This window comes from Exophiala aquamarina (genome assembly GCF_000709125.1).
Source record: "Exophiala aquamarina CBS 119918 chromosome Unknown aczIA-supercont1.1, whole genome shotgun sequence".
NCBI classification, from domain to species: Eukaryota; Fungi; Ascomycota; class Eurotiomycetes; order Chaetothyriales; family Herpotrichiellaceae; genus Exophiala; species Exophiala aquamarina.
In genome coordinates, this window is record NW_013550587.1 from 2,264,110 (window position 1) to 2,277,242 (window position 13,133).

General features: G+C 51.1%; 4 protein-coding genes across 4 annotated transcripts; 1 reads left to right on the forward strand and 3 right to left on the reverse strand.

Annotated features, from left to right (window-relative positions):
• Positions 1 to 994: 994 nt before the first annotated feature.
• Positions 995 to 5,484, reverse strand: A1O9_00805 (sterol 3beta-glucosyltransferase; the record flags this gene model as incomplete). Its single annotated transcript, XM_013409968.1, has 3 exons — positions 995 to 1,303; positions 1,369 to 4,176; positions 4,228 to 5,484. The coding sequence occupies 3 exons, from the start codon at positions 5,482 to 5,484 to the stop codon at positions 995 to 997; spliced, it is 4,374 nt and encodes a 1,457-aa protein (XP_013265422.1).
• A 721-nt stretch (positions 5,485 to 6,205) lies between these two features.
• Positions 6,206 to 7,991, reverse strand: A1O9_00806 (pyruvate decarboxylase; the record flags this gene model as incomplete). The annotated part of the gene is made up of 2 exons (XM_013409969.1): positions 6,206 to 7,637; positions 7,696 to 7,991. 2 exons carry the CDS (start codon positions 7,989 to 7,991, stop codon positions 6,206 to 6,208), a joined length of 1,728 nt encoding a protein of 575 aa, XP_013265423.1.
• Positions 7,992 to 8,939: 948 nt separating this feature from the next.
• On the forward strand, positions 8,940 to 10,372 carry A1O9_00807 (3-isopropylmalate dehydrogenase; the record flags this gene model as incomplete). The annotated part of the gene is made up of 2 exons (XM_013409970.1): positions 8,940 to 8,990; positions 9,401 to 10,372. 2 exons carry the CDS (start codon positions 8,940 to 8,942, stop codon positions 10,370 to 10,372), a joined length of 1,023 nt encoding a protein of 340 aa, XP_013265424.1.
• A 770-nt stretch (positions 10,373 to 11,142) lies between these two features.
• Positions 11,143 to 13,106, reverse strand: A1O9_00808 (uncharacterized protein; the record flags this gene model as incomplete). The annotated part of the gene is made up of 2 exons (XM_013409971.1): positions 11,143 to 12,436; positions 12,523 to 13,106. The coding sequence occupies 2 exons, from the start codon at positions 13,104 to 13,106 to the stop codon at positions 11,143 to 11,145; spliced, it is 1,878 nt and encodes a 625-aa protein (XP_013265425.1).
• Positions 13,107 to 13,133: the final 27 nt, after the last annotated feature.

Sequence of the window (13,133 nt, forward strand, 5' to 3'; positions counted from 1 at the left end):
TCAACCCTCCGCCCTCCTTGCCTCGTCATGCATTCGGTTGTACACTATACAATTTAATGAGCCACGTCATTCCAGAGAACCGAATGATTGATTATTCAGAATGACTTGCCTCCATCTCAGCCTGTGGAGTACTACCTACATACCTGAAATTGCTATACCAAGTGCATGGAGCCCCCCGTCGAGCCTTGCGTTGCGCCAAGCTGATTGACACCTCTGCCGCGTGGCTTACGACAACTGCCTTTCGTGCTCTACAGTACACAGATAGCACTATAGTAGGGTGGGAAGAACGGCCGGATACCGCGGCGCTCCGTCCTCATACTGCAGGGTCGCTCCTGCGGGTCCGCCTTTGGGCACCAAGTACAGAATTCATTGACTAATAATGTGTACCGAGTGACAAACTAATTCGCCGATGGAAAATACTGCCGCGGCCTTGGAAAACCCAGGGGGGATATACTGTATATGCTACGGAATGCTTACGTTTCGCAGTAGTGCGACTCCCAGTACTCAGTACTGGACATAATTACTACCTACCACTGTACTTGCGTGGCTTAAGATCAGATCGGATTTCGGTCTCGTTTGGTTCGCGGAAACAACCATCATCCTCAACGGTGTAAACACACAATCGGCAAGGATTCCTTACTCAGGAGTGCTTCTACTGTACGTGATATCGTCGAGTCATTCTTTTATCTTTCGTCTTTCATGCTTCGTTTCATTACATGGTCTTTGCTCTGCGCAACCCTAGTCGGACCAGGCTGTCTGGCATGCAATGCACCTAGTTTCGTTATTCCCAGAAAACAACGCCAGTGAGCTTCCCCGAAAAAATTCTACTGGGGATCTCGTGCACCTCAAATCGCTCAGTGAAAAATCCTCTAGTTCTCGATAATCAGAGCACCGGCGCAAACAAGATCATCATCATACAACGTACACCGTTCACCGTCCGCCGTCCGCTGTCCGCTGTCCACTCCAAGGGGTCGGTCGTCGCACCAGCTCATTATTATAATCTCTTGATACTCCCTTTCCGCAAGGGTTCAACACCTTGCATTGCCCGCAAACCCGCACGATCCAAACTGACCCGTGGACCGCGTCCGCGGGAGGGTGCTTCCCAGTCTTGTATGCGTTTCTGTAACTCTGGGTCACTCTCATCACCAATGAAGGTCCAATTCTCCTCGATCTCATTTCCCTCGTCGAGATCGGTTGCCGCGCTCGCTAGTGCTTCTTGCGTAGCCACACGGGCCTTGACGAGACTCTTGGCGTATTCCAAGTCTCTGTAGATGGCTCGGATAGCGTTGTGCACACCATCCTCCTGTAGCGACGTTAGTTGGAAATCCTCCACCTGTCATGTGTAATTTTAAGAATGTGTGAGCTCACCTTCCGGATATGTTCTCCGAGTAACTTTGCTTTGACAATCATTCGCTCACTGTGGACGGCTTCCCACAGTGCCCGAGAGAACACACTGACATTGACTTTCTTCAGACAAATCCCGACACCCAGGTCTTCCACTCGTGATCCAAAGAAGAATTGATCACCGAAGAACGGTTTGATGACCGTTGGTAGGCCAGCCCGCAGACTCGCACCTGTCGTTCCTGCCCCACCGTGATGCACTGCGGCGTCGATTTGCGTGAAGAGCCAGTCGTGTGGCGCAGACTTGATCTGATGAATATCCGGTGGTAGCGGCACCTCGGTCTTGACAGCTGATGGATCACCAAGCCGATCACTCCAACCCTTAGAAAGAATGCATCGCACATCAGCTTTCAACACAGATTCGACCACCGTCTTGGTAAGTGCAGCCGGGTCTGATACCACGATAGATCCAAACCCGATGTACACCAGCTTCTTCTTGTCATACCTCGCCTTCTTGATGAACTCCGTTAGCTCCGGGGGCGGCGTCCAGCCTTGTGCTTCGTTCAGAAACCAATATCCCGTCACCCGTACCCAATCACTGTAGTCTAATGGCGGTACAACCACATGAGGCGAAAAATTGTACAAGAACGGCACCTTATTAGGTTGCATCTTGTCCAAATTGGTGCTCCGCAACCCAAGTTCCTTCTTGCGCCAACGATTGACTTGACCCGCAATTGCTTTCCAAAACACATTGTCAAACATGACATACGTATAGTAATTGTAAGCACCCCCTATCTTGTGCTCTGGTACCGCGAATGCGTGAGGGTACGCTCGGGTTCGCGTCCATGGCATCGTGAATGCTCGAAAATAGGGAATGTGCAACGCTTCTGCTATGTGAATACCTGCCATTGCGCTGGGTGACTCGATCAAAAGATCACTGTCCTGGCATGCCTCCCATGCCGACACTAACAGCTCATCAATCCAGGTGCGGAATTTCGCTGAGGCTTCTCGGAGGAAAGAATACGTGAACATGCCATTCTCCACGCAGATACGCATCAGCTCGGCTGGATCACCATCGACTGGTTTGAAATCGATCCCATGTTTCATAACCCAGGGGCCAAACTCAGCATGGGTTGCAATCCTTGGCTTGTGTCCTTCCGCCAGTAACCCCTTGCATAACGCAATGTAAGGCTGTACGTCCCCCCGGGATCCAATCGTTAGGCAAGTAATGCGTAAAGACTCAGCTGGCTTGAAATTGATAATGCTCGCACGAGGATCCTCGAAGAGAACGGCGGAACGTTCGACGTGGCTATAAATCGCCTCGGCGGTATCTGGCAGCACAAGCTGATGGTCGGCAGAAGAATTTCGTCGTGCTTCTTGAAGCAAACGATGTTCTTCCTTTGCGACTTCGGCATCGTCCTCGTCGTGATGTGTGAAGATACTGGATTCTCCCATATAGCGGACGCTTTCTAGGCTATGCAACAAAGTGATAGTACAGTCATCACGGTGCTCTGCCGAATTGAACTCGAAAAACAGCTCCTCGTGGCCTCGGATGACCAGGACCAAGCCGTGGTAACCGAATCGGAAGCCTTTCTCCTTATCCACATTTTCAAGATCCTTGAGTGGTAACACCAATTTGGTTCTCGTACCAGGGAGCAGGCTCCGGAAACAGAACTTGCGGTTGCTGATGTAGATCTTACCGTATAGTGGGAGCACACGGTGCAGGAAGGCAAAGTAAGTTGCCTGCAATTTTTCCGTGGCTGGTAGAGCAAAGTGGCTGCGAAATCTGTCACCGTGACCGACATTTGCTTCCTCATCTTCGGGGTCAATACCTCGATCATCAGGTATCACTCCCTCATTCTCGCCATAATGCTTCCGACCGCCTGTCCACATCCCTGACACCTTCTCCAGGTATGTCATGGATTCTGTGGCCAACAATTTCCTCATATTCACGGAGCGATTCTTCAGATAGTCGGCAAACGCTCCTGCGCGCTGCAGAGGATACGAGCCGGCCTTGACAAGGTCCTGTAGAGTTGGGGAGCTTGAGTACTTCTTGTCATGGTCCAGGTCTCCACTCTCATCTTGCACAGCAGTACGGCGATCTTTCGAGGGCCGTCCGCCCGGCTCAGTCTTGCCACCTATCGGTATTGGTGCGCTACCATCTGCTTGGGACGTGGAAAGTATTGTCCCGACTTCGGAAGATTTCCTTCCTGCATCACTCGACATTGAAACAAGGGTTTCCATACGGTTAATTGCAGGAGGATGAAACACATCACTCCGTGTCAGAATCTGACTGGCTGACATTTGTGCTTCAACTGTTGGTGAGAGAGGTGCCGTAGACGAGTCAGTTTCCTTGTCGATTGACTGAACGTATGAATCCTCGGAATCCTGATTTCGAGCCAGAGGGGAGCGTCCAGTACGTCTCGTTTTGCTCACGTCAAGTCGGCTCGTACTTCCACTCCTACGGCCTCGATCAAAACTTGCTCGTCCATACTCAGCACCAAAATCGCCACTAGATCGCGATGGACTGTTTGTACGTTGAAACTCTCCGCTCATTCGAGGGGACATCCTGCCATCCTCTCCGAGTGAGAACGGCATTAGCGTCGCCTTGACGGGCTCTTTGAGAGTTGGGCTGGTTACGACTCTAGGATTGCTGACTGCTCCTTCTGATGTGGTACGTTGAGGAAATGGTCTCCGTCCTGGACTTGAACTATAGTCTCCTCTGCTTCCTAATGATTGCTCATCGTCGGGTGATCTCCCACCTGGGGCTTGCACGATCAGATCTCGAAGTACGCTGAGTGCATCTGCACCAAAGCTAAAGAAAGAAAAGAAGTACTATAGTCTTGTTAGTCACTAGCTCCAAGATCCTTTCCAGATTTTGCTCACCTCGTCAATGGCGTATGAATCGTCATTCTCAATAACTCTGAGCTTGACAGTTTCGGCAAATTCCACGACCGGGCTCTCTTCAAAATCGATTATGTTTTCCAAGGGGAGGGAGATCTTAACGCTATCGCCGTCATTGTGTGACCGAAAGATTGTCTTTTGCAAGGATTGAACCCATTCTTTCGCACTCTGTGGAGTATCGCAGCGAAAATTGTATGTACGGTGGTCGGTTGTGATTGAGAAGTCTCTTGCATCCGATTGCTTACCTTTCTCTGCCGAAACAGCTGCAGCAATGCCGTATCTTAGATCGATATGGCCGGAAGGAAAGTAAAGGCTCGACGGGTCTGAGTAGTAGGACAGCACGTCTCCTTTCAGCGAAAACCAGTATCTCTTGTATTTAGAATTGGTTCGACCTCTTTTTGCAAGATATCCGGTCTTTGCGACTGAGTGTGATTTCTTCGGGAGATATGCATAAAAGCAAAGATGTTGTTTCGTGATGTACAAGTAGCCCTGTAAGAGTACACTCTTTAGCAGCCAGCAAGGATATTCAGCAACGACCTTCTCAGGTTTTGCGAAACCAAAGATGTCCATCAGCCTTGTGGCAAGCAGCGTCTGTGGTGAGGAATCGCCCCTGCTTCTGGTGCTTGGGACCTCTAGGGAAGATGCAATCTCGGCCGAGGCTTCGGCATCCTCTTGGTACTCGGCTTCAGCTGTCAATAATCTGCTTAATACCGGTGCGTCTCGAGGATTGCTTCTGCTGGATTTCGAGGTTGAATCGCTCTGGGGGCTGGGGCTGGGTTGTTGAGTTGAAGTCTTGGATTTCTTTGTCAAAGATCGTGCAGATAGACGTGGCAGACTCTGAACAAGTTTCCCAGAGAGACGCTTCATCTTCTTGTCACTGGATGTCTTGGGACCTTCTGGTGTCACCGTCGCGGTTGCTTTTGCTGATGGCTCGGCGGCCACAGCATCTCCCTGCTCTTCCTCAATTGCCTCCTCTTCGCTGTCACTTGATTCGTCGAATCTTGCATTGAAGTCGGTGCGGGAGCCGGCGGCGGCAATCATAGAGAAGACGGATTGATGCATATATTGACCAGGGTTATTGGTGCCTCTATTTGGTGCAGTGACATCCTCCTGAGCATCATCACCAAGACGCAGGCGAGCAGGAATATGGGCAGACGGCAACCGTCCCAGCTTGGGGTTTCGTTTTTGTAATTTGCGGCCTGTGGCCTTCTTTGGAGGAGGGGTATCATTGTTGGCCATGGCGGAATGTGTGGTCGGGGCATTCATAACTAGCAAAGGCAGTAACACTCAGGATCTGAATGGTCAAGGGGACCAACAATAGGTTCAGGGCTGACAAGGCATCGAATAAAGAGGATGAAGAGGGATCGTTGAACCGGAGTGGGAGGAATCACAGGCTCAGCGTCGATTGCTCACCTGACGGAGTGACGGGGAAGGATGTTAGCAGGAACAGCAGCAGATGAGCGACAAAGACCAACTAGTCGAGCGTCTGACATTATGGGTGAACGCCGAGGGGCTAAAGGCACACGCCCTCAAAGCAGATATTAGAAGGGCACAGGCTTGTTGTGGTGGAAGATACAAAGATATCGCGCGTACCCCAACAACAGCGAAGGCTCGAGGGACGAGGAGCCAGAGGCGTTTGGCAACCAAAAGGATTCCAGCGCTGCCAGTGGTATGCGGGATGCTGGGATCCTTTGGAGACGCCAGGCGCCAGCAGGCATCTTTAGGCGACAATCGCTTCCACCTGCTCTGGGACCTGCGATCACGTGCAATATAGGAAAAGGGCACGTGTGACAGCGCGAGGTCTGCGGCATCACTGAGGTAGATTGAGAATGAGAATTGTATTCGCTTTCTTAGGAGTTTAAATGCTGTGGTGTTTGATACCAATACCTCTTTGCGTCCCCAATTTCAACCTTTTATCGCCCTTTAAACTGCTCGATCTATTCCAAATCTATGCATGCTCTCATTTCCTTGCGTTTAGCCTAGCAGCATTCTCAGCAGTCTTTTTCAGCGGAACAGGAGCATCATCTCTCGGCATGTACAACTCAACTAGTTGTAAGTAAGGCGCGCTCGCAAAGTTTTTGTCTTGGAAAAGGGCGTTTACTTCGTCTGTTGTCTTGACCTGGTAGGTTTTGAAGTTACCCTCCTTGGCACCAAAGGCAGGTAGCAGATCTTTATAGTTCCAGTTTTGAATGTCATTATAGCCTGCATCCATGCCGTGAATGAGTCTTTCGATCGTGTAGCCATCGTTGCAGATGATGAATATTATTGGATTGAGATTGTGTCGAATCATTGTACTGACCTCCTGGCAGGTGAGTTGAAAACTACCATCTCCAGTAAACAGAACTGTTCGACCTTTGCCCCCAATATCTTTGGCTGCAAGAGCAACTCCTTGGGCTGATGCGGTCGCGTATCCAATACTGCCCCAGAGGATTTGGCTGATGTTGGTGACATTCTTGGGGAAACGAGTGTCGAAGATACCATAGTTCGAAGTCCCTGTTTCGGTGAGGACAATATCACCCTCCTGCAGGAATTGGCCCAGCCTTGGCCAGAACCAGCCGTGTGTAATGACCGATCTAGCCTTGTCTTGGTCTCCCGGAAGCTTGTTCTGAGGGGGTGTAGGTCCCGGCTGTATATTAAGTTTGGGCAGTTTGCTGATCAGGTTCTTCAGCACACCCTTCATGCCAACCCCTGGATACTCGGAATACCGCACCCGGGTAAATGTGCTGTGCAAATCGATTGTCTTCAGCTGTGACGTCCTGTACGTGAATCCCGCAGTGTTGAAGTCAGATTTGACACTACCAATTGTTATAAGCAAGTCGGCTGCCTCAACACGCTCCTGTACACCAGCATTGGAGCCATCACCGGCATACACGCCTCCAAATTGTGGAATGGTCTCATCCACCGCTCCCTTCCCCATGGGAGCGACGAAAACTGGCAGACCGGATTTCTCAATGAGTTCGTGTGTCTCCTCTAGGACCCGGTGGCGTATAGCACAGCTGTCAACCAAAATGACGGGATTCTTCGCTGCGGTGAGGTATCTCAAGACGACGTCAACCACATAGTCCTCTTTCTCCGGGTCGTTCTGGTGCGGGCTAAGATCGATGTTTGTCTTGAGCCTCTCGCCTTCCACTTGCTTTTGTACGATATCGGTTGGGAGAGTGATGTAGACAGGTCGACTTTGGAGATAGCACTCACGAAGGATGTGATCGATTTGGGAAGGAATATCGCGTGGTTCGACCAATTTGGCAACGTCCACGGCAAGATAGGCAGCCATGTCGGCAAAGGTGTGAAAATTCCCATTGCCCAGGGTATGATGAAGCAGCATTCCATTTGCCTGAGATTTTGTGCTTGGTGTACCAACAATATGGACGACGGGAACGAATTCAGCATACCTGTTCACCAAAACGTGTTCAGAACTGAGATCGAGATGGCAATGGTGAGTATACTTACGCCCCGGCAATTGCATTGGGAAGGGACAACTCTCCTACACCAAACGTGGTGATCACTGCTGAGATGCCCTTGACGCGAGCGTAACCGTCTGCTGCATAGCCTGCATTGAGCTCATTGCAATTGCCCACCCATCTGAGTCCGAGCCCTTCCAGATAGTCGAGAGCCACCAGGTTGAAGTCTCCAGGCAGACCATGAATAGAATCGATTCCTATCTGTTTGAGCCTTGTAAATAAGTAAGTCGCGACGTCAACGGGCTCTCTCAGCTCCGCGGTGCGAATATCAGTGCTAGAAGCCATATCGAATATCAAGAAGTGCAGAGTGAGAATATAGAACGGAGGGCAGAGTGAGGAGCGAATGCGAGCGCGGAGGAGGGTGTTCAAGTCAATAAATATGCATGTGAGAGCAACGTCATCTCTCCACAGCAGGAGACGCAACAAGGTTCACGTCATAAATGAACTTCCTCCTATCGATAAATGGAGGCTACCTTGAGGCAACATTGCAGGAAGGCTCGAGCGTCAAGATACCTGAGGGCAAGGTTCAAGAGACAGACCGAGCAAGGGCAGAAAAGAGGCTCCAATGTGAGTCTTTAGCCAGGCACAACGGATGCGGCCGTGGTCTGATGGTGGAGGCTTATCAAAAGTCTCATGTAATCCACAGGCTTCGATCACGAGAAGATGGCTGCATCCCGACTTGATGATGCTCCTCCCTCTTGCATTTAGGTCTGGATAAGAGACATGGATTGTGGGATATTGTGAGTAAAATAAGACATTCCCCGGAAGATTGGCCCGCGTCTGCACGTGTTGTTGACGAGGCACTTTCTGTTGAAGTAACGTTAAGTTTGGAGAGTTGGTCCGCTTTTTCACAGCGAGCCTTTTCCTTACCGACGCCACACATACTCGTAATTACGAGTACTAGAACCCTCGTATTCTTTTATAGACATCTTATCTTATCAGTACCTCCGGTATCGTCTTTCATGGATCGCGGGGTGACCTGTCGACCCCTCATGAGTGACTCGGCGATCGCACTCACGATGTTTTATTCTGCGACAGGGTATCCGATCTCGGCGATGATTTACGTCCATTCATGACGGATTGAATTCTAAACACATTTATAGATGAAGGACATCTCACAATAATCAATATATTGGACGACAGGGATCAATCGCTATCATACATCCTCTTGTGATTATCCATCAATATTTACAGGTCAATATCAATCGGGGCAGGAGTATTGAATCACCCAACATGCCGACCTACAAGATTGTGGTCCTCGCTGGTGATTATGCCGGCCCTGAAGTATGTCATTCACACAGGCGTCAGATCTCCTTTGCAATTCCCGTACTCTCTTCTGAGTTCTGAAGCTGACCAGGAACCAGGTAACCGCCGAGGCTGTCAAGGTTAGTTGGAATTCGTTTCCAAGAATGCCCAAACGAGAGGACACAGACTCGACTTCGAGAACTGGCTTCATCTTCGCCATGTTTGAAGGGCACCTTTATACTGACAGAACCTATTCATGGGTAGATCCTGAAAGTGGTTGAGAAATCCTCAAAGGACATCCAGTTCGATTTCCAAGATCATTTACTTGGAGGCGTGAGTCTCCCTCTCAACCATTTTGCATTGTCAATCCCTGGTCAAGACCCCCTTTATGATCCTCTATGATCCACTGCTGCAGAACTATGACTTCGTGTTATTAACGCCAGAGTCAGGCCTCGATTGACGCTCACGGCACCCCCTTAACGGATGAAGCCCTCTCCGCCGCCAAATCCGCACACGCTGTCCTGCTCGGCGCGATCGGCGGGCCCAAATACGGTGTTGGCAAAGTCCGACCAGAACAAGGCCTCCTAAGACTACGCAAGGAAATGGGCACCTTCGGCAACCTACGACCCTGCTTCTTCGCCTCACCCAGCCTGGCGAAGAACTCGCCTCTCAAGGAATCAGTCTGCCAGGGGACCGACTTCATGATCGTACGCGAACTCACCGGTGGCATCTACTTCGGCGACCGCGTCGAAGGCAATCCAGAAGACGGGGAGAATGAATGGGCGGAGGACCGGGAGCCATACTCACGCAAAGAAATCGAGCGGATCACGCGGTTGGCGGCGTACCTGGCGCTGGCGAAGAGCCCGCCCAGCAAAGTATGGAGTCTCGACAAGGCGAACGTGCTCGCGACGAGCCGCCTGTGGCGGAGGGTGTTCACGGAGACGATGCAGAAGGAGTTCCCCCGGCTGGAATTCGAACACCATCTGATTGATTCCGCGGCGATGATCATGGTGAAGAACCCGCGCGCTCTAAACGGCGTGATCGTAACGTCCAATCTCTTCGGCGACATCATCTCCGACGAAGCGTCCGTGATCCCAGGCAGTCTGGGCCTGCTTCCCAGCGCGAGCCTGAGCGGCGTACCAGACGGCAAGGGCCTGTGCAACGGCATCTACGAGCCCATTCACGGCTCGGCGCCCGACATTGCAGGCCAGGGCGTGATCAACCCCGTCGCGGCCATTCTCAGCGTCGCCATGTTGCTCCTGTACAGCTTGAATCTGCCAAAGGAGAGTGTGCTGGTCGAGCAGGCCGTGCGCATCGTCATCGACAAAGGCATCACCACCAAGGACATCGGTGGAACCAGCTCAACAGTCGAGGTTGGCGATGCCGTTGCCAAGGAATTGGAGGCTCTGTTCAAGCAGTAGCAAAACCCGTGCCTTGAGTATAGATGAGGGAAGAAGTATTTCTGGACCCATGATCCTTTTATTTGCATATGTAGCGGATTTTGGTGCGGACAGTGGATAGATAAAACCAACCACCCCTTCAAACGGTACCTGCCATCTCGAAAAGGCAATCAGAAGCACCAGACTCAACTGGCTTCACAGAGAGATGTCACAAATAAAGAGGAAGAAAAGGAGGAATTTTCCTGCACACAATACCCAAGTAGAATGACCCCAAAGAGTATAAAAGAATTTCATCATTATTAACATCACATGAGATCGTGAGGGTTTCCTGCCAAAGCCAAAATGTAATGAAAAACATATGATTCCACATTTACACATCTAGCCACAAAAACGTAGATAGATAGCTTTACTCAAGGCCAAAGGATGTCGTAAACAATAAAGATCGTTCTCATGAGTACTGTCGTCGTCAAACACAAGGATGGAACAAGAAAACGCAAGCAAGCTTGGGAAGCCAACACCATCACTGTTCGTTCGTTTTGAACCAACCCCATAGCGCTGGGGGAGATCGGGGCTCTCTGACTCGTACCCGTTCAAAATCCATCGCCGCCTTCTTTCGCCAAACACAATTCCCATAAATTTCCATCCAAGGGGAAGGAAGGCTCTTTCCGTAGCCAGTCGAAACAATCCCGGAGGGAAGGGGGGAGCAAAAATCGAAACCAAAGAACGCCCATTGCTTCTCGTTTTTCGATTACATACCGTATCAAGAAATGTCGTCAAATTTCGTAAATTGGCTAGACAGCAACGCTATTCGCCCAGTCCTGTAGGCGCCTCTGTTGGTCAGCTTCTCTGGCGTTTCTGCGACGAGTCGCGGTTCCGCGTCTCGAGGGCAACGGCAACACCGCATCTTCGCTACTGTCGTTTGGATGGGCAGCGGCATCGGCAGGTCGTGGTGGCTGTTGTGCTTGCGGCTGGCCCCTAATAGCCTGCAAGACCGCTGCGATGTCTCCAGGATAAGGTGGAGGACGATTGTCTCTGCCGATGACATAGTTGTTGAGAAGGTCGCGCGCTGCTTGGCCTGCTTGCGCGTAGTTGGCCGTCAATGCCTCTCGGGCTTGCTGGATTAAATTCGGATTGCCGGTGGCAGCATTAACCCCAAACGCAAAGATTCCGTTGTGGCCCGTGCCGGCATCGAACATGACCATGTGCTGCATGCGTCGAGCGATTTCCTCGTCGCGGGTTTCCTGGTCTCGACGCCGGTCCCGTTCTACCTGTGCGTGTGCTGGATCGCCTAGGTGCGCGTCCACGGCTTCGTAGTTGAACCATGGGCAGTCGCATGACTTCCACTTGAGCCCGCATACCATGCAGAACTCTGCGGTGCAGCGGCACGTCATATGGTTGCAGCCCTCTTTCAGCTCGACCATGGCGGAACAGCTGTAGCAGCGTTGCCAGCCAGCCTCCTTCGCCACTTCCACGAACGCTTTGGTCTCCGGGTCTTTCGGGCAGTCGCGTGTGGTGTGCATTTTCTGCGAGCAGATCGCGCACACTAAAGTTTTACAGTACTTGCAGCGACCGACTTTGCGACCTTTCTCTGATGTGATGTATTTCGGCTTGATCCACGCGCCGCATTTCCGGGCGGGGCAGTAGATGCGATTCTTCGTGTGATACTCATCGAATTTGCGATTCCATAACACTTTGAACTTGGCGTCGAAAAGCTTGTCAACGTGCTTCAGATCAATATGTTCCTCGGTACAACACCTCGGAGGCATGTGGGCTGGATCCTTGACCGACATTGTGAAAATCCGCTTCAAGCACGAGTGACACATTCGATGAGTACATGGCAGTTTCGCAGAATGTGAAATGAGCACATCATCAGCCCCACAAGTCAAACATGCAACCTTTTTCTGTGGTACGGGCTGTATTGGAAGCAGAAATCCGCCAAACATACCAGAGGGTTTTCGACTATGAGAATCAGCACCTTCTGGTGGTTTGCTGCTGGCAGGCTCAGTCTTCGGTTGCGCTGGTGCGGTCGCACTTCTCTTGACTGCTGGCCTCTCGTGCTTGCTGGTGGCTATATTGTCACGAATCCTAGTTGAATTGGTTTTGTAGACAGCGGCGGGAGGGCTAGCAGTAGAATTAGTAACAACGCTGGCGGAGATGTAGAATCAACATACTCTTCATCATCTTGTCTACGTCTCGTCTTCCCACGTGGTGGTTCCGTATGACTGCGCTCGGAACCGCGCTGTGTTTCCACCTTCTTCCTGGTGATCGAATGGCTTGTTGATGGCCGCCGCCGTCTAGAGGTGGAGGACTTTGGTTGCGCATCGACGTGAGACCTTTCTGCGCCCGGGGTTGAATAGACATACTCATACTCGTCTTCGCTATCATCCTCATACTCCACTCGGCGTTGTTCCTCTGTGCGATGAGTAGTTTTGTGGGATGTTCGGGATTCCTTTCGCTCCGGCGTGTGATCTCTAGTGGACTTGCGACGGCTTCCTTTGTCTGCGCTGACATGCGCCACCGTCTTTGTGCGTTTCTCATATACATATTTCATATCTTCTGGGATTTCCTCAGGGGTATTGTCGATGTGGGCAAGTCTAGCTCTGCGCAAGGCATTTATATTGGGAGAACGGCCGTTCGCAAGAGCTGGATTCGTTGTAAGGTCGTCATTGTTAGGTTTGGTGCGTGTCTTGGAGGATCTGTGTTCACCATGTTTGCGATGAGTGGTCTTCTTTCTCTTCACCTCGTCCCCAGCCATGAACGCTTGTTTATCTATGTCAGCAAA